Here is a 27,288-nt window from a genome sequence, read left to right on the forward strand (position 1 = left end):
GTTTGTACGGGGAGCTGCCGTATTCTAGTCATGTCAGCAGTGACCGTTCTCCCCCCAGCAACTCCAATGTAGTCGCCTCACTAGTAAACCGTCTAGATTGCCGTTGCTGTAGCGAGGACCGACCATGAGCAACTCCATTCTAGACGCAGTGAATGGCAGAGCAGGAAGCGGAAAGTTTCCTGCTCTGACATAATATTCTATTGTATCAGTTGCAGGGACAAGTCCCGGGACAGTAACTTGCCGGGACAGTCCCGGCAAATTCAGGACAAGTGACAAGCGTGCAATAAAGAGCAAGGCCAGCAACGACTTCTACTTAGCTACAACAAGGAGGCCACAAATAGTAAACTACAATTCCCACAATGCTGTGCTCGCAGGGCGGAAGCTCTTCTAGTGCAGGAAGTGGCGGTTAATATGAGTGTCCCTGATAACGAGCGAACGAGCAGCGGTGGTGGGAGGTGATGAGGCTTGGAAAAACTCGGTTGCCATGGTAACAGCGGACGCCGCTTCGGCAGTTCTACTGCTCTGTTTACTGTATAGCTCTGGTTTACTGAGGTGATTGCGTCCTTGTTATGGCGCTTACACCCGGCAGGAGACGTGTATGAGGCCGCTCAGCGCAGCAGTATGGTGAGGGATCATCAGTCATGTAGTCTTCCATCATAGTCATGTGACCACCAATGAGTTACTGATGTTCATTCTATATTTCAGGCTTCCAAAAATAAGGATGGATTTAAAGGTGAGTCCACCGCTTTCCCTGTTTCCTGCCAACCCTGTATGCCAGCTGTGGCCTTGATATCACCAGGTTCACCCAGGTCACATAGTGACATGTCAGAAGTCTGGGCACTGAGACCCCCACCAATCTCTAGAACAAAGCAGCTGAAGCACTCGTGTGAGCGCTCAGCTGCTTCGTGTCTGTTCGGCTTTTTCCGGAAAGCCGATGTATCGGTGTACGGGCTCATAGACTTTCTATTGAGTCCGTACACCGATATATTTATTTCCGGAAACAGCCGAACAGACACGAAGCAGCTGAGCGCTCACACGAGTGCTTCAGCTACTTTGTTCTAGAGATTGGTGGGGGTCTCCGTGCTCGGACCCCCACCAATCCAAACTTCTGACATGTCACTATGACATGTCAGAAGTTTGTCAAACGTTTAGCTACACTTTAAAGGCTATGAACAAATAAATAGATTATTGGTAGTGTTTAGTGTAACTTTGTAATTAGTCTTTATTAAAAAAATAATTTTCATTTTGGAGATACAGCTGTTCTATATTCTCTATACAGAGCAGCTGTATCGTTCGCCTTACACTGAAACCGTCAGTCCCATTTGCGGGCCGCCGATGGGTGACCGAGGGATCTCCCTCCCTCAGTAAACGAATCCAATGCATCGGTCGCTAATGACCGCGGCATTTGAGGGGTTAAAAGGTTGCAATTGAAGTAAAGTTTGATCGCTGCCGTTGGAGCAGGAGCCCGGCTGTCATCCGACAACCGAGCACCTGCTCCAGCCTGAGCAGGACACCGGCGCAGGGCGTTTGTTAGGCCGCCGTGGAGAGGCGTATCGGCGGTCATTAAGGGGTTAAACTACTATCCCCATAAGGAGCAATTTGAAACAGCGTCACAACTTCTGCGATTTTATGTCGCTGTGTAGCCCCAGCCGTTTTATAACTAAAAAGCCGTATTTATGTAGGGGACGCCTCTAAGAGAAACATTCTGAGGTAAAGTAGATTGCGTTCAAGTACGTCCGTGTGTAAAAAGCGCACATGTTACTTTTCCCATTGCGCTTTTTCGTCATTGAGAAAAGCCCAGGGGTTAACCGGTTCAGGACCGGGCTATTTTGAGCCTTCAGGACCAGACACCTTTTAGCCATTTTTAGCACGCGTTAGATAAACGCTTATAGCTTTCTTTTATTTGTTTTGGCTAGTGAAGTGATTTTTCGTAGACAATGCAGGTTTCTTTTTTTTTTTAAATCATTTTTATACACCTCTTTTTTGCTATTCTATCATTTTTAGGCTTATAGTTTGAAAATAATAGTAAAAAAAATGCCTTTTTACGTTTTCAGCTAATTTATTTTTCTGGTAATAACATAGTTTTACCCAAAATAGACCTTTTATTTGTGATCGTCATTGTCTACCGTAAATGTTGATATATTACATGTCTATTTTAGGGTAATTGTCGTAATTCTAGCCTTGGCCCATTGATTTGCATCTTCTCTTCAGGGTACCCGGCACCCGCTAACTGCCAGGCACCCGAGATTTAGCTGCCTGATCGCTCGGACAGCCAGCTAAAACATGCGCCGTTGATTTACTATGGAGCAGGTTTTAGCCCCTCCTGACCAGCTCACTTAAATTATCAGGCTGCATCGCTAGTCCTTGTGCCTGCAGCCCGTTAATTTAAGTGTTCTCCTTATATTGCGCACAGTGATTCCCCTATTACCGGCATCTCTCAGAACTGGCTGCTACTAGTAGCCTTAGTACCGAGGCAAGTCCTCAGGACTGGATCACAGCGGTGGTCCCCGCCGATTATGGCTGTTGATAAGGGTTACAACACAATCGGCACCCCCGCAACGCGATCGCGGTGTGCTGATGGTTGCTATGGCAACCGGAGGCCTTGGCCTTCGGGTCTGCCATCTACCGAAGGCAATTAGGCCCTGCCTGAGGCAGGACCGAATACGCTGCCTGTCAGTGGGAAACTAACAGGTATAATACACTGCAATACGTAAGTATTGCAGTGTATTATACCAACGATCGGACAGTTGGACCTTCAATTCCCTAGTGGGGAAAAAAAAAATGTTGTACAAAAAAGTTTCAAGTAATAAAATGAAAAATTGCCCTTTTTTTTTAGTCACTTCACCTCCCAAAAAATGGAATAAAAAGGGATCAAAAAGTCATATGTACCCAAAAATGGTATTAATAAAAACGACCGTTCGTTCTGCAAAAAACAAGCCCTCACACCGCTTTCTTAACCCCTTAATGACCAAGCTTGTTTGGACCTTAATGACCAAGCCAGATTTTTCAAATCTAGTATGTCTGACTTTATCAGACAATAACTCTACAATAGTTTTACATATCCAAATAATTCTGACATTGTTTTTTCGCCACATGTTGTACTTTATGTAGGTGGTAAAAGTAGACTGATACGATTTGCGTAAATTAATTAAAAAGTACAAAAAAATGTTGTCATTTTGTAAAAATTATCATTTTTCTCTATTTTGAACTGCAATATTGCATACATACTGTACACATTTTTTTATGAAATATATGTTTCCATCTCTTTACTTTATTATAGCAGCACTTTTGAAAAAAAATAATGATCAATTTGGAACTTACAAATTGAATCATATTTTTCATACTTTTTGAACTGCGTTTTGTACTCCTTTACCAGCACAAAAAAAATTACGTAAAACTGGCTAAAAGGCAATAACCTGACGCTGCCACAAAACGTACTGATCACTTGTACTGACACAGGGGATGAGGGGGCACAAACGGCGTGATCAGGCGGCACAAATGCGGTAATCAGGGGGCACAGACTCGAAAAGTTTGTGCTTTTTCACTTCACTTATACAGCTCAGGATTTGGTTGTAGTGTCTCTCTCTTACAGATCAACTACAGTGAGGGAAGAGAAGTACACAGCCCATGTCCTGGCTGTATTTTGTAAATATACTGACATAGATCACTGTGATCGGTATATCACAGTGATCATGTCAGCAGGGACCACTGAGATTGGTCCCTGGCTGCTACTATTTGCCATATACTGCCACAGGCAGCATTGGCAATATGCAAACGGCGCATGCGTGCGACATTTTGATTATCAGGGACGGGGGGTGATCGGGGGAGCTGATAGGGAGTGCTGGCCCTTACTTTTACTATTTCTCTCTCTCACAGAATATATTCTGTGAGAGGAGAGAGAGAACTAACCGCCGCAGTTTTGGTAGTGATCACCGTTATTCGGCGAATAACGGCAATCACATGACCGAGGAGCGGACGAAACGGTCCTCGGTCTGTGCTCCTAAGCCCTAACACCGCTCCTTCGCCAAACAAAAGTTATGGCTCTCAGAATATGGAGACACAAAATGTGCAGTGTGTGTTCCAAAAGGGGGGCACCACTTATCAGTGTGACCCTGGCCAAACATCTGTGAAATATTATTTATTTACCCTGTTACACCACCTTTATTATGCCCTAATGTACTCGGCACAGTTTACATATGCCCCCACATAATAAACTGAAATACCAGTAATACCACAAACAGAACTACCATCAAGCAAAATCCATGCGCCAAACGGCGGTCCTTCCCTTCTAAGCCCTACAGTGTGCCCAAACAGCAGTCTTCTTCCTCTTATATGGCATTCCCATACCTGGGAGAACCCGCTTAACAAGTTATTAGGTATTTGTCTTCAGTGGCACAAGCTGGGCACAACATAGTGCACTAAAATGGCATACAAGTGGAATATCCACTGCGCATTATTGTCTAGTAAAAGATTAGTATTGGGTCAAAATACTCACTGCACCCCTTAATAAATGTCATGGGTTTCTTTTTACTATTTGACCACAGAGCCCTGAAATTGTGGGTCAATGCTGTGAAAAATCATCAATTAGATCTATTCTGATGGTGCTCTTTCACTCCTGAGCCCTGCCGTATGGCCAGGCAAATGATAAATGCCTTGAGGGGTGTAATTTCCAAAATAAGGTCACTTCTCGGGGTTATCCACAATGCTCTGGTACCTCAGGGGCTTTGCAAATGCCACATGGCGCCCGAAAACCAATACAGCAAAATCTGCGCTCCAAAAGCCACATGGTGCTCCTTCCCTTCTGAGCCCTGCTGTGTGCCCAAACAGCAGTTTAAGGCCACACTTGGGGTATTGCCGTACTAGGGAGAAATTGAGAAACAAATTGTGTGGTGTTTTTTCTCCTATTATACCGTGTAAAAATAAAAAAATTGGGAGCTAAAACAACATAGTTTTGGGAAAAATTTTATTTTTCATTTTCACTGCCTAATAATAAAACCTATGAAATGCCTGTGGGGTCAAAATGTTCACTACCCCCTAAATGAATGCCCTGAGAGGTGTCGTTTCCAAAATTGAGTCACTTCTCGGGTTTCTACTGTACTGGTACCTCAGTGGCTCCTCAAATGCGACATAGCACCCAAAAACCAATCCAGGAAAGTTTGCATGCCAAACAGCACTCCTGCCATTCTGAGCTCTGCCGTGTGTCCAAACAGCAGTTTCTCGGGAGAAATTGCTTTACAAATGTTGGGGTCCTTTTACCTCTTTCAACCCTTGAGGAGATTAAACAACTCTACGTTTTAGTGGAAAAAAAATCAGTATTTTTATTTTCACGGCCGAATTCCAATACATTTAGCAAAAAACCTGTGGGGTTTAAATGCTCACTATACTTCAAGTTAGATTCCTTGAGGGGTGTGGTTTCCTAATGGAATCACTTTTGCGGGGACTCCACTGTTTTGGTCCCTCAGGGCTTTGCAGATGTGACACCACCCAAAAAGTATTCTAGCAAAATTTGAGCTCCAAATGACGCTCCTTCTCTTCTGAGCCCTTCAGTGGGTCCAATTAGGAGTTTATGACCACATATGGATCTAAAACTACTTTTTGCGTGAGAAAATGTTTTCTTTCATTTTTACGTCCTAATTCCAAGAAAGTCAGCAAAAAACCTGTTGGGGCGTGGCCTGGATGCAGATGTGAGCAGAGGCTAAGAGATGAAGCTCCCGAGACCAGCATCCTGTAAAAGGTATCCTGCACCCGCCAGAGTGAAATACACTCCCCCAGACAGTGGATAACAGTTCTGAGGACTCTGTGGAACTACCGGAGGGACAAATGACCAGGTCCAAGAAGGCTAAAACAGGGCCGGAAATTCCAGAAGTGTGAGGCCCAAGATGGAGCTGAGGACTGGCGCATGGCGGTAGGAGAGGAGATTTGCGGATAGAGGCGGCAGAGAGATTGGGGAGGTTTACCTGTACTCCCAGAGCAACGCACATCTCGAATATGCCGGTGATGGTTCATCCGACAAGCTCATCGTTTTGCTCCCGGTTTGCGGTGTTGGGAGGGGAGGTGGCTGAGGAGAAAGATGGAGAGGAGGACGAAGATGGCGGCCTCACACCCTAGCAGCAGAGAGAAGGGAGGAGGTGAGACACCAACTCTGGCTGATATCCTAATGGCGGTTAGACAGAATTCAACTGCTCTTAGTCCTATAACATTTCAGATGGGTGGCCTGAAAGAGGACATAATGTTGTTAAGAAACGATTTGCAGAAAGTGTCGGAACACACTACAGAAGTGGAGGGCAGAGTCACGGAGGTTTAGAATATCTTGCAACGCGACATCCAATTACATTCGCATGCAGTAATGCCGCCGCAGGCGAAAACTGATGATTTGGAAAGTAGGCTGTGCTGCAATAATGTTAGTCTAGTTGGGGTTCCGGAGAACGTGGAGGGAGCGAACCCAGGTAAGTATTTTGAAATGTGGCTACTGGACGTTTTTGGCCGTGAGGCTCTGTTGCTGCTAATTGCAGTTGAGGGTTCCTACACGACCGGGACGCCCGCCAAGACCAGTGCTGGTCAAAATCCTGTATTATAGAGACCGAGATTTGATTCTTTGCAAGGTGCTTGAGCATCAGTATACAAATATTAATGGTGTGAAAGTGGCCTTCTATCCGGATTAGCGGAAAATTAATACAGTTTTAGGACATTAAGAAGAGATTGAGAGCACTAGATGTCCAGTACTCGATGACTTACCCGGCTAAGCTGCAGGTGGTGGCACCTGAGTCCACATCTTTCTTTCAAACGCCGAAGCAGCAGCTTAGATACCTCAGGCCAGCAAAAAGAGAAGAACCTTTCATAAATATATGGTCTAGTGGGGGAATAGAAACGGGAATATACATGTTTTTGCGCATTGAATTGTTGTAGAAACGGTTCTATTGTACTTGTTACCGCCGAGCATTTGGCGTGTACTTGTATAGGGCAGATGTCTGTTGCCCCGACCCTCTGAGGGGATTAGAAGTTGGGGGGAAGGTTTGTTACACAGCTCAGAATCTACCTTGTATGGATGTGAGGGAAAGAAGATTAGGTATGTACATTTGGATGGGAATGGCGGGAATAGTTAAGTGTATCTCATGGAACATTAGAGGTATGAAGGAGGCTAGGAAACTTACTATTGAATTTTTTTTAAGACACAGTCTGCTTTGATAATGGGACTGCAGCAAACGCACCTTATGAGCGAAACTGTGTCACTTGCACATAGGGTTTGGTTGGGGATTGCATTTCACTCTTTCCACGCTAGTTACTCTAGAGGAGTGAGTTTGCTTATACACCGAAAACTACCGTTTGTATGTCACGGGGAGGGAATGTATGTTGGGGTTCATTGCGCTATTTTTCATTGGGCATGTATTTTAGTAGGGATGTATGTTCCTCCCCATACTCTAGTGTTCCGATACGCAAAATGTTAGAGCATTTGGCTACTCTTCCAAATGTTCCCTTAATTGTTATGGGAGACTTTAATGCTGTAGTAGATACGGGACTGGATAAATTCCCACACGGGGTGGGTTCTGGTAGGGGTACGAGTACTTCATTTGGTAAATAGGATTATGTGGTGTATGGAGGGCTAAACATATGGGGGGAACGTCTGTATTCCTGTGCTTCTACCTATGGATCACTATCCAGGATAGATTTAATGTTATGTAGTACAGATTCATTACCCGATATCTCACAAGTTGATTATGTTCCGAGAGCATTGTCTGTCAACTCTCCTATGATATTGGTTTTGGAGCTGGGAGGGGGTAGATAGGGAGGCAGACAGGGTGAAAATTTAATCCATTTTGGTTGAAACTGATTTCTAAGGTGGAGGTAGTAACACATATGGAATATGGAATAGTCTACCACTGGAGCTGGTTACAGTAGATGGCTTAGATAATTTCCTAGAACCAAAATATATTAGCTCCTATGTGTAGAAATTTTCCCTTCCCTATCCCATTCCTTGGTTAAACTTGATGGACATGTCTTTTTTTTCAACCGTAATAACTATGTAACTATATCCGAGAATATTTTCAATTTAATACGGGAACAGTGCCGACTGTTATCCTTTTGGGATGCCCTGAAGGAATATATGAGAGGGGTGTTTATCAGGGGGATTAAAGGCGTAAAGAACAAGTCTAGGAAGATGGGGGATTGTTTACGGGAGAGAGTGATAGACCAATGAGAAACATGTCCTGGATAGTTCACCCTCCATGTTGAGGAACTGGATTGAGGCGCAGAAACGGCGTAAACCTCATTATATTGAACAGGCAGATAACAAAAGTATGTTTATGAAGCAATGGTTTTATGATAAAGGGGAAAGACAGGTCGGCTATTGGCGAGAATGGCTCAGGCAGAAAAAGATAGTACCTTTTTTTCATAGCATTAAGGATACATCCATACTGAGGTGTCCAAAGAGTTTGAAGAACACTTGTTGCCTTCTCTGTTGGAGACTTTTTTTAGGGTCGCTTCAATAGAGGTAAATTACCGGAATCTCCTTATGAAGCTGTGGTGGTAGTTCTCCCTAAGGAGGGGAGGGATATTCAGATGCCTGATTCCTACAGACTTGTGTCCTTATTGAACGCAAATGTTAAAATATTAGCAAAACTTCTGCCTAAAAGATTGACCAACGTAGTGGCGAAGGTGGTATATCAAGATCAGTCAGGCTTTATGCCCTCTAAGTCTACGGCAGTGAATTTAAGAACACTTTTTAAACTTGCAGGCGGTCCCGGATGCCCCCACTGGAAGAGCAATACTGTCTTTAGATGCGGCAATGGCATTTGATAGTGTTGAGTGGGGGCATCTGTGGAACGTCCCGGCTAAGTTTGGATTCGGCCCCAATTTTATTAGATGGGTACGACTTTTGTATACGGCTCCAACAGCTAGGATACGGGCGAATAGCTCCATGTCTGAAAGGTTTTCGCTGACCAGAGGGACAAGGCAGGGGTGTCCTCTATCACCCTTGTTATTCGCTTTAGCAGTTTAACAATTGGCGTGTGTTGTCAGACAACATTCACGGATAAAGGGATTTAAATATGGGTAGAGGAACGTATGGCGCTGTATGCTGATGACTTATTATGGCTTGTCTATTAATTGGATGAAGTCAGCTGTAATGCCAATGGAGCCTATTTAAATTCCTAGGGTATTGAGTCAGGAGAGAATACCTATAGTGTCTGAATTCAAGTATCTAGGAATAAGGGTGAAAAAGCAGGTGTTGGAGTACCTTACTTTGAATTTACATCCATTTTTGGAAAGAATCAAGGCCAGGGTGGCGATATGGTCCAAATTGCCTCTTTTTGTCACTGGGTCGTTCAAACTTAATTAAAATGATGCTGATGCCACAAATTCTATATATTGTACACAACACGCCTGTTTGCATCCCAAAAAGGTGGTTTATACGTATACATGCATTGTTTAGAGATCTGGTGTGGAAGCAAGGAGTACCCCGTATTAAGGTGGAAAAGTTACAGCTGATGAAAGTTGAGGGAGGATTGGCTATACCAGATGCTTGGGTGTACTATTTAGCAGCGCAATGTCAGCACTTTGTGTGGGTGGGATAGGGAGTGCAGTGAGGGGTCTAGTGTGTAACCAATCTAGGGAAAGGAATGTCGCCATTGTTGGCTCTTGAAGCACATCAATTTAAAGTGTTCGCCCACGGGACACCAACACTTTTGCTCAGATTCTGTCTCTTGGGAATTGTAATACTTCTACTTCTCTATGGGATGATCCATACTTATGGGAGGTACATCAATTGAAAGGGATGCAGGGATGGACACAGAGCGGGGTTGTGAGGTTATGTCATTTATACACAAACGACACCTTGAAGTCCTTTTCAGCTACTAAGCTCAGGCTTGAATGGTGGATATAAAAATTGGGACGTTGGGAGCAAGACGTGGGGACTATTTCAAAGAATGAATGGGCCTTAGTAACTGAGTCTCCTAACTGCCTGTCAGAGGCTCTGTCACCACATTATAAGTGCCCTATCTCCTACATAAGGAGATGGGCGCTAAAATGTAGGTGACAGCAGTGCTTTTTATTAAAAAAAAAAACTATCTGTTTTCACCACTTTATTAGCGACTTTAGATTTATGCTAATGAGTTGCTTAAAGCCCAAGAGGGCGTGTTTTTACTTTAGACCAAGTGGCGTTGTACAGAGGAGTGTATGACGCTGACCAATCAGTCACCAATCAGCGTCATGTACTTCTCTCCATTCATTTACACAGCGCATAGGGATCCTGCTAGATCCTTATGTGCTGTCTTATACTAACACATTAACAATACTGAAGTGTTTAGACAGTGAATAGACATTCCACGGGATGTCTATTCACAATCTCTGCACTTCGTTACTGTTTCTATGGTAGTTACAGCAGAGGACGCGTAATCTCGTTGTATCCTGTCATTTACAGCGAGATCTCGCTTCCTCTGCTATAACTACCACAGACAGAGTAACGAAGTGCAGAGATTGTGAATAGACATTCCACGGGATGTTTATTCACAGTCTAAACACTTCAGTATTGTTAATGTGTTAGTATAAGACAGCACATAAGGATCTAGCAGGATCCCTAGGCGCTGTGTAAATGAATGGAGAGGAGTGCATGAGGCTGATTGGTCAGTGTCATACACTCCTCTGTACAACGCCCACTTGGTCTAAAGTAAAAATACGCCCACTTGGGCATTAAGCAACTCATTAGCATAAATCTAAAATCGCTAATAAAGTGGTAAAAATAGATCGTTTTTTTAATTAAAAAGCATTACTGTCACCTACATTATAGCGCCGATCTACTTATGTAGGAGACAGGGCACTTATAATGTGGTGACAGAGTCTCTTTAATAAAAGTTAATATGTTATATGCATCCAAAAATGGTGCAATTGAAAATACAACTTGTCCTGCAAAAAACATGTCGACGGAATAAGAAAAAAGTTATAACTCTTGGAATGTGACCGTGAAAAAACAAAAAATAATCCTTGGTTATTAATGCGCAAAAAGGCCTGGTCATTAAGGGGTTAAAGGGGCTGTCTGGTTTAAAGAAACCATTTTCAAATACCATATTAAGAAGTTCTCAGTTAATAGAGGATGTCCCCAGTTCAGGAACCTCCTCTATTAGCCACAGTGGAGAGTGACTACAAAGAGATCTTTCTTTGTGATCAGTTTATCTAGGAACCCTTAGAATAAAAAAACAAAAAAATTGATTATCCAAACGGACATCAACATAGTATTAAAAGTGGACATTCACTTTAACCCCTTTAAGGACAGGGCCAATTCTGGCTTCCTGGCTTCGAGAACCAGAACAATTTATTTTTCTTTTTTTGTTTTTTTTCGTTTCGACATAGCTGTATGAGGCTTTATTTTGTGCAGGAGTAGTTGTACTTTATGTAAGTGACAACTTTTGGTACATCTTCATTGGTTAATTTTATATGAATTTTTATTTTGGCAAAAATTGAATTTTTTTTCCATAGCATACTGGGATTATCATAAATTATGCTATAAATTTGTCATGCATGTTGTTGCGGTAGTGATAACACCAAATATGTGTATATGATTTTATGTTTTGGGACTTGTGTTTATTAAAGTTTATTGAAAAAAATGCATTTGTGTGTTTGTTTTTTTACTGATTTTTTCTTTCTATTTAACTATTCCTTTTTTAATAGGGGGATTTTTTTTATTTTATTATAATGTACTGGCATATATCTATAAGCCAGTACATTAGCCTGTTTACTGATAGTAAACAGACAGTTGTTAGGGTATATCTAAGACTGTGTTCACATCACCGTTGCTCTTCCGTTGAGGGGTTCCGTCTGAGTTTTCCATCGGGGGAACCCCTCAACGGAAAGTCAAACGGAAACCTTCGCTTCCGTTTACATCACCATTGATCTCAATGGTGACGGAAACTTTGCTAATGGTTTCCGTTTGTCAACTTTGTGAAAGGGTTCCATTGTGGGTTTTTTTTTGTTTTTGTTTTTTTTCTTTATCAACAAGTTTTATTAGAATTTTGAAGGAATAACAAAACATTTGAATGAAGAAGCAAGACTATACATATAAAATCACAAAATGCAATAAGAAAGGAGATAGGAGGTAAACCTCTCAGACCTCAAGATAATGACCGCAAATTAAAGAGATCACATCAATGGTCTCAAAGCACTGTAATGGTAAGGAACCGAGTCACCAATAAACATTATACACATGACACATTACACTGCGAACACATAGGTTAAAAAAAAGTACAAAGAACACAAGAATAAGACAATAATGGGGAAATGCACACAAACACGAAAAGCGGCAGAGCAGTGGATAACAAGGCTTTCAGAAAAGTCCATTAACCAGACAGAAAGGTCAGAACCATCCCGAAACAGGGACCATACTGTCCAAGTCCGAACAAAGGCGTCAGACTTACCATGATCAACTGCCAACAATTCCTCCATTCTCATGCTGTTGTTCATCTCATTAACCTGTTCTCGTAAGGAAGGCACAGTAGTGGACTTCCAATGGCGAGGAATCACAGTTCTGGCTGCAGTCAAAAAAGGTTTAACGATGCCCCTGTTGAGGTGTGGAAGTGACCCTGGAACTATGGAGACCAAACCAATAGAAGGAGAAGCAATAACCGAGACATCAAAAAGTTTATTCCCAAGGTCAAAGGGACGGAGCCTAGGACAATCCCACCAAATGTGCACCACCACACCTCCAACAATCCTCTGACACATTAGGCAATATCCTTTGGAGAAAGGAAGGGCATCAGTAATTTGTGAGCTAAGAGGAATGATGTTTGTCAATCTTCCTCAGAATGTTGAATCCCTATCTCCCCATCCCAGGCTGTAGTGAACACCAACTGAGAAGAGAAGAGTAAAACGGCTGGAGAATCCCATGCAAATAGGATAACATGTGAGAAGGCGAAGAAGACTATGACAAATAGAGCTCCAATGGAGTCTCATCCTGTATCAAAGCAGCACAGTCTCTACGGGAGGACAGATACAGCCGCAATTGAAAATAGGACCACCAAGTTGCACGCCCGAAACAATAGCAAGAGAGAGAATATCACCAGTAGGTGTAAGGGTCTGAGCCAAGTAAACATCATCCTGTCTCCCCCAGCAAAGGATCGTATCCACCACTATGGCTGGAGGAAAGGAAGGGCTGTTGAAGAAAGGAGTTAATGGACCCGGCCTATAAGAAAGGTTAGAAGTATTAATAATACGCTCCTATACAGCAAGAAACATACAAGTAAGAGGGTAGGGAAGACACTGGTCTTTGTGAGCTATTCAGCCAAAGCAGAAATGATAGTGCAGAAGAAGACCTACTCTTCTGAATGCGCACCCATTTCTTACCAGCATGTGAGCAGAACCAGTCCATCATTCTCATCTAGAGTGCGGCTTGATTATAGCATTTGAAATCCGGTAAGCCTGCACCACCCTCCAGTTTAGGGCGACTAATGACAGAGAACCTATTAAGAGGTTTTGAAGAACACCACACAAATTTGGAAATGGCATGGTGTAACGTCTTAAAGAAGGCAGTAGGCACTTTAATAGGGACGGTTAGAAATATGCACAAGAATTTCGGTAAGATGTCCATTTTAATAGCGTTGGTATGACCAAACCACAACATTTCCAAGTCTTGCAAAGTATGCTGCAAGACAGGAGTATAATTCAGCTTAAATAAATCAGACAAGTGGGTGGGAATATGTACTCCTAAGTATTTCAGAGAAGTGGGTTGCCATTTGAACGGGAAGGCCTGAGCGAGATGAGCAGAAAGAGAAGCATCGAGGGATATATTCAAGGCCTCTGATTTAGAGTAGTTGACGTTAAAATTACTATGGTGGCCAAATCGCTCAAACTCTCCGATCAACGAAGGCAAAGAAATCATAGGGTCTGTAATGTATAGAAGAAGATCGTCAGCATAAAGCGCCAATTTGCGGTGTTGGGCACCAATGCAAATGCCTTTAATGTTGGGATTACCCTGCACTGCCACAGCCAAATGTTGCATGACCAAAACATGCAGCAGAGGCGAGAGGGGACATCCCTGTCTTGTGCCATTGGGTATAGTCAGAGGATCCGACAAGAGACCATTAACTCGAACTATAGGACTATTATATAGCGCCATAATTTTGCTCAATACACTACCGTTCAAAAGTTTGGGGTCACCCAGACAATTTTGTGTTTTCCATTAAAACTCACACTTATATTTATCAAATGAGTTGCAAAATGACCAGAAAATATAGTCAAGACATTGACAAGGTTAGAAATAATGATTTTTATTTGAAATAATAATTTTCTCCTTCAAATTTTGCTTTCGTCAAAGAATGCTCCATTTGGAGCAATTACAGCATTGCAGACCTTTGGCATTCGAGCTGTTAATTTGCTGAGGTAATCGGGAGAAATGTCACCCCATGCTTGCAGAAGCCCCTCCCACAAGTTGGATTGGCTTGATGGGCACTTCTTGCGTACCATACGGTCAAGCTGCTCCCACAACAGCTCTATGGGGTTGAGATCTGGTGACTGCGCTGGCCACTCCATTACAGATAGAATACCAGCTGCCATCTTCTTCCCTAAATAGTTCTTGCATAATTTGGAGGTGTGCTTTGGATCATTGTCCTGTTGTAGGATGAAATTGGCTCCAATCAAGCGCTATCCACAGGGTATGGCATGGCGTTGCAAAATGGAGTGATAGCCTTCCTTATTCAAAATCCCTTTTACCTTGTACAAATCTCCCACTTTACCAGCACCAAAGCAACCCCAGACCATCACATTACCTCCACCATGCTTGACAGGTGGCGTCAGGCACTCTTCCAGCATCTTTTCAGTTGTTCTGCGTCTCACAAATGTTCTTCTGTGTGATCCAAACACCTCAAACTTCGATTCGTCTGTCCATAACACTTTTTTCCAATCTTCCTCTGTCCAATGTCTGTGTGCTTTTGCCCATATTAATCTTTTCCTTTTATTAGCCAGTCTCAGATATGGCTTTTTCTTTGCCACTCTGCCCTGAAGGCCAGCATCCCGGAGTCGACACTCTTCACTGTAGACGTTGACACTGGCGTTTTGCGGATACTATTTAATGAAGCTGCCAGTTAAAGACCTGTGAGGCATCTATTTCTCAAACTAGAGACTCTAATATACTTGTCTTGTTGCTCAGTTGTGCAGCGGGGCCTCCCACTTCTCTTTCTACTCTGGTTAGAGCCTGTTTGTGCTGTCCTCTGAAGGGAGTAGTACACACCGTTGTAGGAAATCTTCAGTTTCTTGGCAATTTCTCGCATGGAATAGCCTTCATTTCTAAGAACAAGAATAGACTGTCGAGTTTCACATGAAAGCTCTCTCTTTCTAGCCATTTTGAGAGTTTAATCGAACCCACAAATGTAATGCGCCAGATTCTCAACTAGCTCAAAGGAAGGTCCGTTTTATAGCTCCTCTAAACAGCAAAACTGTTTACAGCGGTGCTAACATAATTGCACAAGGGTTTTCAAGTGTTTTCTAATCATCCATTAGCCTTCTAACACCGTTACCAAACACAATGTACCATTAGAACACTGGAGTGATGGTTGCTGGAAATGGGCCTCTATACACCTATGTAGATATTGCATTAAAAACCAGACGTTTGCAGCTAGAATAGTCATTTAGCACATTAACAATGTATAGAGTGTATTTCTGATTAATTTTATGCTATCTTCATTGAAAAAAACTGTGCTTTTCTTGCAAAAATAAGGAAATTTCTAAGTGACCCTAAACTTTTGAAAGGTAGTGTATGTTAGAGCCAAGTCCAATCTGAGCCAAGACACTGCGGAGAAAAACCTAGTTCACCCGATCAAATGCCTTTTCGATATCTACGGATAGCAAACACATGGGCACTCCATGCTTCTGATCATAGGGCGTTAGAAGAAGGGTCTTGTTAGTATTGTAACGTGCTTCTCTTCCATGTATAAACCCCTCCTGCTCATCACGTATCAAGCTACACAATGGTGAGAGACGAGAGTCGATCAATTTAGCATAGATTTACACATCAACTGTAATGGCAGGGGGTAGGGAGACGGACAAGTGAGCCCTAATCTACCCGCCACTCTGTCCCTGCCTACTTGCAACGACCCGCCCTAGGCGACGGGGTACAACTGGGCGGCGGTCCCTGCGCTCAGTAAGTGCACGACAAAGGAACACAAGCAAGAAAAAGGGGCCGTTGCCCACGGCAACACCGTGAGCAACCAGAGTGGTGAACGAGCCGAGTCAAGCCAGGAGTGTGCGAGGTACAAAACGAAAAGCAGAAGAGTAGTCGGTAAGCCAGGGTCTATATGGAGCAGGATCAAAAATAGCAGGAGCTGTAGCTGGGCCAGGAAACCACAAGGAAAGAATCACAAGCACCGAGGGACAGGAAGTGCAGGCTTAAATAGACAAAGGGCGGGAGCTAGCTGAGTCTGGCCAGGTTACGATAGGTTCTCCCACTCCTAAGCCTGCCAGCCTGAATGGTGGAAGCAGGAGTCAGTCTCAGGGATGTATTCTCAGGTGCTGACTGATTAGTTCTGGGAGTTAACCCCGAAGCTGTGCCTGGCAGATCCTTTACATCAACATTTATCAAGGAGATCAGTCTGAAATAGGCACATCTAGTAGGGTCTTTACCTGGTTTCGGTAGAAGGATTATGTGGGCCTCCAGAGACTGTGGGGCAAAGGGACAAGGACACAGAATTAACCCCTTAATGACCAGCCTATTTTAGACCTTAATGACCAAGCCATTTTTTACATTTTTCCATCGTCGCATTCTAAGAGCTATAACTCTTTCATTTTTGCGTCGACATAGCTGTATAAGGTCTTGTTTTTTGCGGGACAAGTTGTATTTTTTAATAACACCATTTTGGGGGAGATATTATTTGTTGATTAACTTTTATTAACTTTTTTTTGGGGGGGAATAGAAAAAAACCTGAAATTTCACCACGCTTTTTCGCGTCTTAAATCTACGCTGTTTACCGTGTGATATAAATAACACAATAACTTTATTCAGCGGGTTGTTACGATTGCAACGATACTAAATTTGTATAGTTTTTGTATGTTTTACTACTTTTACACAGTAAAAACGCTTTTTTTTCAAAATTATTTGTTTTTGTGTCTCCGTATTTGAAGAGCCGTAACGTTTTTATTGTTCCGCTGATGCAGTTGTATGGGGGCTTTTTTTTTGCGGGAAGACTTGTCGTTTTTATTGGTACCATTTTGGAGTAGATGCGACTTTTTGATCACTTTTTCTAACATTTTTTTTAAGTCAGGATTCACAGAAAACAGCAATTTTTCCATAGTTTTTTATGAAATTTTTTACGGCGTTCACCGTGCGGGTTAAATAATGTAATAGATTTATAGTCGGGGTCGTTACGGACGCGGCGATACCAAATATGCGTAACTTTTTAAATTTATTTTATTTTATTTTTTTTTCTTATTCAAAGTTTTATTAAGTTTCAGTACACAAAGTTACAAGACATAGTGGAGGGAAGGCCTCCACACAGTAAATTAACAAACAAAGTCAAAGACCAAAGCAAAAACCCACTAAAACAAAATCAGAAATGTGCATCACATCCCCATTCAAGAACATTATTTTGTTTTTTTAATAGTGAAGGAGTTTGTAAGGGGAAAAAGTGGGTTTTTCATTTTTTTTCACATATTTTTTTTAATTAACTTTATTAAACTTTTTTTTTTACTAGTCCCACTAGGGGACTATAATATGCGATTCTGCGATCGCTATTATAATACACTGCAATACTTTTGTATTGCAGTGTATTACTGCCTGTCCGTTTAAAACGGGCAGGCATCTGCTAGGTCATGCCAGAGGCATGATCTAGCAGGCATTCATGACAGGCAGACCTGGGGGCCTTTATTAGGCCCCCAGCTGCCATAGAAGACACAGACACTCGGCGATCTTATCGCCGGGTGTCGGTGGGAGAGAGCGGGAGCTCCGTCCCTCTCTCCAAAACCACTCAGATGCAGTGCACGCTATTACGCACCGCATCTGAGGGGTTAAACATGTGAGATCGATACTTATATCGATCTCACACGGCAGAGCAGGGACGCTCCCAGCCCTCAGCTGCCTCTGGCAGCTGAGAGCAGGGAGATTTGACGGCTCCCTGCTCTGTTTACTCATCCTGATGCAGTGCCGTAAAAAGGCATATGCATCAGAATAAAGCCCGTTAGTGGCCGCCGTTAAAAGGCGTATTGGCGGTCACTAACGGTCACTGGCGGTCACCTTTGTCAAAAACGGGGTAAGTTGATCTTTAAATGATTTATAGAACCTGTTGTTAAACCAGTCAGGTCCCAGGCTTTTACCCATCGGAGAATCCTTAATCGCCTGCTCTACCTCTGTGTCAATAAACTCCTCCTCAAGTCCCGATGCATTCCCGGCTTGTAGAGATGGCAGTGACGTGTCATTCACATAATGATCAATCTCTTCGCGCAGCAGCCTGCATATTATGAAAATGCCCCTTAATATTATATAAAGCAGAATAATATTGTCTGTAGCGTTCAGTAATGCCTACTGGGTCATGGATATCCGTGCCAGATGGAGATGCAATTGTAGAGATATAAGACGCTTGTGTGTGGGGATGTAAAATCCGTGCTAAAGATTTACTGCATTTATCCGCAAATTCGTAGGAGTGCCTACCCATCCGATCCCTAAATTTAGCATGAGATTCATCAAGCTGAGAACGCAATGATTCTCTGGCAGTTGTATAAGTACACCCCTAACCACGCATTTCAGGGCCTCCCACTGCGTCGTGGGGGGGGGGTAGGGTCAAGAACATGAATGGCTAAAAATGTGTCAAGTGTCTCTTTGAGTGCCGATACGCACACAGTGTCATGCAGAAGGTTATCATTGATCTTCCAAGATTGGAAGGTGGGCATTGAGTTGGGAAAGGTTAATGTCAGAAAGACCGGAGCATGGTCTGATCAAAGCATAGAACCCCACTTCAGGGGTAGGGTGCCGGGTAAGCTAGTGGTGGTTGATGAGGAAGGCGTCTAAATGGCTATATATGTTATGAAAGGTAGAGAAATACGTATACTCTCTTACCTTAGGATTAAGTATTCTCCACATGTCAATTATTTGCAATAAATGCATAGTAGCCTTCAAGGCCACCAACTGGGATTTAGGAACAGTATTCCTGCCCGAGGAGGTATCAAGCCTGCAATCGAAGGTTAAATGAAAATCGCCGCCCACAATCAAAGTCTTTTGCAAACTCCTAAGAAACAGTCGACACACATGAGCCTGATCTTGATTAGGGAGATAGAGATTGGCAAGAGTGAAAACCTTATTTCTAATGCAAATCTTCAGAAATGCATACCGACCCTCCGTATCAATTAATACCTTGTGAAATAGACCTATGTATACAAATACTAGCACCCTGTGACTTGGCGTCTGGGTTGGCACTATGAAACCAAACTGGATAATGTCTATTAGTGAACTGTGTCGTGTGGCCCACTTTAAAATTAGTCTGTAGATACAAAATATGCACTCGTTCCTTATACATATTATATAATACCTGTGAGCGTTTTTATGGGACATTAGGTCCCCTAGCATTAAGGGTACCCAACTTCAATTGAGCCATCTCTCTCACTACTGCTATGGACATCAATGCCAAATGAAAAAATGCAATAAGCAGCAAGTAAATATGACAGGATAACACAAGACAAACCGGGAAGGGGAAAGCCATGCGACAAACAAAGACAACAAGTAGGAGGGTGAGAAACTATCACCCGCTCCCTAAAGACTAATCCGGGAGAAAACAAAACTAAGTTAAACACTGGATAGTAACCAGCGAATCCCTAAGAGGAGAAGTGTCAGGACAAGGCCGAGTCGACGTCCCGTACAAACCCCAACACTATTAATATCAGGTAATGTATCTGCATCAAATAAAGGAAAAATAATATTACCTGTAAAGACGTCGGTCATGAGCAAGAAAGAAAAGGAAGAAACCGTGCAACAGGATAGGCATATAAAATGCATAGGAAAGTACAGTGCGCAATTATTAAGAATGCACAAAATATCAAACAATTGCCATAGAGTGTTCTCAGCTCTGATACAGATTTGGTAGATCAGATCACACAATGGCCCTCTGTCACGTACCGGAGAGGGAAAAACATTAGGGACAGAGTCATGCACAGTTGTTTTGACCCCATTATACCTAGGGGTACGTGGTTGGACAGACAAACACCAGGCACGTTTAGATGTGGTAGCTGTAAAGCTTGTGACTTTATTCTCAAAGGGAATAGCTTTATCAGTGTTGCAACACAGGAAAAGTACAACATTCGGGATTTTGTCAATTGCAAAACAGCGGGGGTAGTCTACCTTATTACATGCCCATGCCCCCTAAACTATGTGGGCAAAACGGCACGACAATTTCGGCGCCGGATAAGGGAGCATGTTGGAGATATTATCCATGCTAGGGACACCTCAATATCAAAGCATGTACATGCTAAACACCAAGGCCGTGCAGCATGTTTAAAGTTTCAAGCAATTGAACTCATTAGACCCCCTAAAAGAGGAGGCGACTGGGACAATTTAATTCTACGCAAAGAAGCCCAATGGATCCATAGATTGGCATGCATACAACCAGCGGGTTTAAACGAGCAGACCAATTATACGTGCTTTATTTAATATGCAATTCCATTCCTCTTGAGGCGGCCGGTTTTCACCCTGGGCTGCCTTTTTGGGTGAGTGGTGTATTTTTGTATTTTGCATAGTGCATTTTGTTTTTGATATGGCCATCTTGGCCAGGCAACAAATAAAGAGATTTTTTGTCAGAATTTCTAAGTGGGAGGGACCCCGCATTTTTGTCCACTCAACATGTGTTTATAAACTATAGAGTTGTTTTTTGAGGCAGTCCACTTGCGGTGGGTAACTGTCCCGCAAGACATACTTTCAAATCAATTATCGTTTTGCTCTTACCTTCCTCTAAATTGGCAGCCCGGGCGATATGTCCTTGGCTTCTACTGCGCCTGCGCGGTCGGTTTGATGCGGTCGATGATGACCCCTGGCTGTCAGCTGACGGCGGGGGGTCACATGGGCAGGTGTCACGAATCGTGAGGGCGTTGTGATTGGTCAGTTCATGTAGTGCCGCCAAATACGAGGGGTGGAGTCTTGGTGCTTATAGTAACCCAGCGCCTGTAATGAAGTATGCCGTTGACATCGATACGAGCATCTTCCCGTGACGCACAGCAGAATATCTGCTGTTGAATATTATTATCGCTGGCGACGAGGCCAGAGTGACCAAGATACGGACCCCTGAGGATGAGTATCTGAAACGCGTAGGGTCTTTCATTGTACATGGAATGTTTGCATAGGGGACAGTAGCATTGTGTTACACCCAGCGCTAGGAGATCCGGTGTTTGCTCATGGACACTGGTGCTTTTTGGGGATTGTACTATTGCTGTGCCCAGGACAAATGCTGGTTCCAGTAAAATATTGTTATAAACACTGAGATATATTTATCTCAATGACTCAGTGTTTCTTGTTTAATTCATTTTTTAATTTACACGGTGGGGCCTATTTCACAGTGGTGTGTTACCCCTGGTTTTAAAACGAGTTACTAATAAAAGGTATATTTTACTCAGTTGTCACTTCAGTGAACCCTTGAATTTTCTCATATTGTGGGAGCACAATTATATTTATATCAATTTAAACAGTGAATTGCCATAGAGTAAACATAACCAGCAAAACGGCCCCTAAAGGTCCTATACAACAGTACTCCATAGGCAATCCTGCAAACGTTTCCGGGGTGCCATCATATTCACGACACATCTTAGGAATGATAAGAAGTTCCATTGACAAATAGAAGAATGGCCAGCAGGAGACACCTGTTCTGCTACGCGACTCTCAGGAGATGATGGAGACCGACCACGACGTCGTGGACGGGGATGTTGAGGCGATGGAAAAACATATGGCCAATCAGGGATGGAGATACGAGGTAAATTGAGAACAGCGCGAAAGTCAGGAACGTCTCCAGGGTCTCTGAAGGCCAACAGCATACCATCTCTTCGCACTTGTATTTGAAAGGGATGACCCCAAGAATAAGAGATCTCACGTTCTCTCAGCACATCCATCAAAGGTCGAAGCGCCCTGCGTTTATCTAAAGTCATCCTAGAGAGGTCGGACAGCAACTGTATCTTAGTGCCATTCAGTAGTAAATCACCCTTATCACGAGCCCTCCGCATAATTTCTTCCTTAATAGAGAAAAAATTAACGCTGCAAAGGACATCTCTCGGTCTGTCAGGGCCCGGATTGCGAGGACCAAGGGTTCTATGAGCTCTATCCATTTCCGGAGTATCATCAGCAGGGCGATCCAATAAGGAATTAAACAACTTCTGTAAAGTGGGTATTAACTGCACAGGAGATATGTCTTCGGGTACTCCCCGAACCCTGATATTGTTGCGACGATTCCTATTCTTATAATCCTCCGACAAATTAAAGTGCATGTGAATCTGATGGGAGTGCTGATCCAAACGGTCTGCTTGAGAAGCTTGTTGAACTGAAACAGCAGAAAAATCCCCCTCTATGCGCTGTACTCGATCCGTTAAATGAGATAGGTTGGCGGTAAGAGATTAGATTGGCGGTAAGAGATTGAATCTCTGATTTATAAGTAGTCTCCAAATGTATATACTTTTCCATGTCCTGTTTAGTAGGCATAGCCGATAATTGTTTCTTAGTCCCTGTAAATCATCCCCCTGCCAGAGTCGCTGGAGATATTGTGTGCCTGCGGTGAGACCTGATCCCTGGAGGGAAGGGGAGGCAGGACTGCAGCTCCTGATGTACTGGGGAGAGGTGCAGGAGCAGGGCAAGCACCACGTGTGGAATGTTCCCGGACATGAGATGCCATTTTACGAGCCGCGGAGGCAGGTATAGCCCCATCCAGCGGAATGGTAAATGAGTCTTGGGAGCAAGATGTGGAGGGAAGGGCACAGCAGGTACCTGTGTCAGCGGAGGAGGCTAAAGGAGAGGTCCCTGTTGCAGGCAGAGTCTCGGTACGAGCATGTTCCCGCTCCGTTAGCTCCATCTTGGAAATCGCCCAGCTGCGGCGTCAGAGAGCTAACTGTAAATAGATCCAGTGGCCGACATTCTCCTTGTATAATAAGGGGTCCCAGAGGCTTGCTTGGATTTCCTGACCATCAGGAGACCAATGCAGCTTCAGTAAAGGTGCTAATGTAAGTGTTGAGGCTGTGCAGGCACGGAGCTCTCATGCAGCACGTCTACTCCGTGCCATGTCCAGGCCATGTATCTGGGTTCCGTTGTTTTGACGGAATCATTAGTGCAGTCGACTGCTATTCACCACTGTGGGAGTTCCGAAAACAGCGTAGCTGTCACATTGGGTTCGTGGACCCACTGGGCCGCACCGCCTTGGCGGTATGGCAGCTGGCCAACAGGGTGCAGGTCACAGTCCACAGTTCGTATAAGGTACCTGTGGCAGCTCGGACAGTAGCAAGGCAGGCTCGGCTGGGACTAGGCAGCGGGTAGATGTCCGGCGTGGAGCAGCAGGACAGGCGTGGAATACAGCACAGCACGACTACAGCTCAGCACGGCACTTGACAAGGATAGCACAGGATACAGGAACAGGGAACACTGGAACTGGAAAACACTAGGAGACCATTTGCTTAGACAAACTATGATATGACAAACAACGCTCAGGCAAGGATCAGAAGGTCAGAGGCATTCTTATAGTCCAGGAAATCATGTGACTTGATGATGATGATTCTTTTCATGTGCACGCACTGGCCCTTTAAGAGCGGGCACGATCGTGTACACGCACCCTATGGGACACAGCGGACCGGAGCGGAAGTGAGCGCTGGCGTCTCCTAGGAAAGAGATGGGGACCAGCGCTCACAGATCCATGGCTGCGGGCGTCGGGAGGTAAGTAAACCGGACGGCCCACGGACATGGACGCTACAGTATCTCCACGAGCTACACTCTTTTTGTACTCCCGACCATATAGTCAGGAAGTGGCCGGGAGGCAGCTGCAGCAGAAAAAGTTAGAACAGGGTTTAGGGGGCCCTGTTCTAGAGATGGGTGTGGGACCCACATCTATCTGCCATTTATGACATATCCTGTGGATTATGAGTGGAAACCACAATACAGATGTGAACAGAGCCTCTATTATCATTTTAAACCTTTCATGGTCAGAGGTGTTTTGGGCCTTTCTTGGCCAGAGCAAAATTTCACCTTTTGGAATGCTGCGTTCTAAGGCCATATTCACACAGAGGTTTTTGACGTGGAAACCGCATCTGAATCAGCGGCAAAATCGCCCCCCCCCTCCCCCATTGATTTCAATGGGAGGAAGAGGCGTTTTTTTCCCCCCGGGTGGAAAAACCTGTTTTTCGCTGCGTTTTTTTGCCCGCGGTCCCTGCACTAGCTACAATGGACGCAAGTGAAAAGCGCTGCAAAAACTGCGGCAAAAAAATTTCAGGCAGGTCAAAATCTGCCTCAAAATGCCTGAAGGAATTCTGAGGCAGACTTATTGTGCCTGCAAAAAACCCCTGTGTGGACAGGGCCTAAGGTTTTGTTTCTTTGTTGGCGGTACACATAGGGCTTTCTTCTTATTTTAAAATTCAAGTGGATATAAATGAAATTTTTAGTTTTTTGGGGGGAGGAATAGAAACAGGAAAAAAATAGTTTTACCTTATTTTTGCATGCTATGTTTACCCCATAAATTAATCCTCTATTCCTTCGGCACATAGCGATGTGAAGTATGTGTACATTGTGTAACTTATGGCGTCACTATAGCACTAGCACTAGATCTCCCTTCTTAGCTTTAGACGCAGCATCTGTACATGGGTTTTAGTCGTCCAAGTACAGAAATATTTTAGTAAAAGTAAATGGGGACGGGGTAGAATAGACTAGGGGCCTATTACACGGCCCGACAAGGGCAGTGTAAACAACCCCCTGATCAACGAGACTGCTCGTTGTTCTGCGCTTGTTTGCTCCTTTCACAAGGAGCTATTATCCGTAATTTAGGGGAACGAGCACTCCTTTCTCCGGTCTCTTGTCCCCATACATTTCTATAATGTCGGCAGCACATCTCCCTGTTTACACAGGGAGATATGCTGCCGACAACGATGATATTTCATGCTGCCTAAGGGTATGTGCACACACACTAATTACGTCCGTAATTGACGGACATATTTCGGCCGCAAGTCCCGGACCGAACACAGTGCAAGGAGCCGGGCTCCTAGCATCATACTTATGTACGATGCTAGGAGTCCCTGCCTCGCTGCAGGACAACTGTCCCGTAGTGTAATCATGTTTACAGTACGGGACAGTTGTCCTGCAGCGAGGCAGGGACTTCTAGCATCGTACATAAGTATGATGCTAGGAGCCCGGCTCCTTGCACTCTGTTCGGTCCGGGACTTGCGGCCGAAATACGTCCGTCAATTACGGACGTAATTAGTGTGTGTGCACATACCCTAAACGATAATATCAGCCGATGAACATTTGCTCGTTCGTCGGCTGATTGTTTACACAGGGCAATAATCGGGAACGAGTGTTTTGTGAGCGCTCAATTGGCCGCTGTAAAAGGGCCTTTATATTGGTGGCTGGGGGTATCACGCAGTATTTTTTTAAATCTTTTTATTTTTTATTGTGGGTGGCACAGGTTAGCAGGAAACACATGATCTACGTGTTCCTTACTGTCCCCATATACAGATCACGGCTAACAGCCCATTTGATTACTGTTATCCGTATCTGTATACACAGACATGAAGTGAAAATGCAGATTGCGTCCCCTCTGCATGCCTCCAAGCCTTCTCTGCACTGGGATTCCCTGTGACATCATTAATGACGTCACAAGATTCCCTAGCAACCGCAAGAAAGCCGAAGCAAGGCTTCTGTATTCGGGGGGGGACACAGCGCTTAAAGGGAATGTGTTGCCAGAAAAACATGTTTTTTTTTTAAAAATTAAACATTTAGTGTGTGGGTGATTAAACATTGTTCAAATTTTTTTTATTTTTTTGCACGAGTCCATGTAATATTATAAATTATTTCTAATTTATAATACTACCCATTTTTGGTCACTAGATGGAGCTGTTCCCAAAATTGCAGCATTGCAACATTGGGTTAAAAGCCCTCGCTCTAGTGAGCTCTCAGCATCCCCCCCTCCTTTATCCTGGCTAGTGCCGGGATAAACGAGGGGTTTGAACGATGTAACCTCCTACACTGTGTGTCGCCATTTTTTGAGCTAACCCACAGTGTAGTAGGTTTACATACAGTAGTAAACACACACAAACACGAACATACATTGAAATCTCTTACCTGCTCCTGCCGCCGCGGCTCCCTCCGGCCCGTCCGCTCCGTTTGCTGCCGCTGGTGCAAGTGCACAAATCCGGAAGCCGCGACCGGAAGTAGTAATATTACTGTCCGGCCGCGACTTCCGGTCCACAGGAAAATGGCGCCGGACGGCGCCAATTTCGAATAGGACTGTGTGGGAGCGGCGCATGCGCAGTTCCCACACAGACGCCGTACACTGCAGTCAATGGGACGGGAGCCGTTCGCAGTCCCTATGGGACTGTGGCTGCCGTATTCCATGTCTGTATGTGTCGTTAATCGACACACACAGAAATGGAACAAAAAATGGCAGCCCCCATAGGGAAGAAAAAGTGTAAAAATAAGAAAAAGTAAAACACAAACACACAAATGAATATAAACGTTTTTAATAAAGCACTAACATCTTTAACATATAAAAAAATAATTTGTGATGACACTGTTCCTTTAATATGAGCACTGTTCATGGACTTTTTGTAACAGGGAACTGTTTATGTCAGGCTCCTGTCAGTACAGGATCAGGCTGTCTATGTGACAGCCCGATCCTGCCGATGGCATTTCGTTCGTGAGTTCTCAGTGTCATCAAGCTTGGCGCGTAAATTAATGGGCTGCAGGTACAAGAACCAGTCCCCTAGCCCATTAATTACATGGTGTGGTCGAGAAACGATTAGCATAGATTTCAATATCCTGTATCACTTCAGATATCATAAACTACAATCCTAGAATGTCTTTGAAATGTATTCATTTATACATATACATGTACTGAGGTTTATACAAACTAGAGCAAATCAACCAATCAGGTAGTGAAAATGACATTTGTTATGTAATTGGTCACTATGGTCGGTTTGTGTATGAATACGTTTTTTTCGTTGCAATAAGTCTTACCAATTGAGTCATAGGATCCTAGAAGTCATCTAATCCATAATCATAGGCCTAATTTGTTAGTTTTCCCGATTTTTTTATTTTTTTTTCAAATAACTAATTCTATGTCTATTATAAGTAATTTTGCTGCAGGAGTCAAATCTGTATTATTT

The 27,288-nt window shown here is 43.8% G+C and overlaps 1 protein-coding gene across 1 annotated transcript in view; it reads left to right on the top strand.

The window, feature by feature from the left end:
* The first annotated feature begins 376 nt into the window (after positions 1–376).
* FBF1 (Fas binding factor 1) overlaps positions 377–27,288 on the top strand; it is an 85,499-nt gene continuing 58,587 nt past the window's right edge. Inside the window, exons 1-2 of the mRNA XM_075845614.1 lie at positions 377–624; positions 706–733. Of these exons, the coding sequence (XP_075701729.1) occupies positions 622–624; positions 706–733 (31 nt within the window). The 5' untranslated portion in view covers positions 377–621. The remainder of the gene's footprint in view (positions 625–705; positions 734–27,288) is intronic.

The sequence above is a fragment of the Rhinoderma darwinii genome, chromosome 13 (assembly GCF_050947455.1).
Source record: "Rhinoderma darwinii isolate aRhiDar2 chromosome 13, aRhiDar2.hap1, whole genome shotgun sequence".
Classification (NCBI taxonomy): domain Eukaryota; kingdom Metazoa; phylum Chordata; class Amphibia; order Anura; family Rhinodermatidae; genus Rhinoderma; species Rhinoderma darwinii.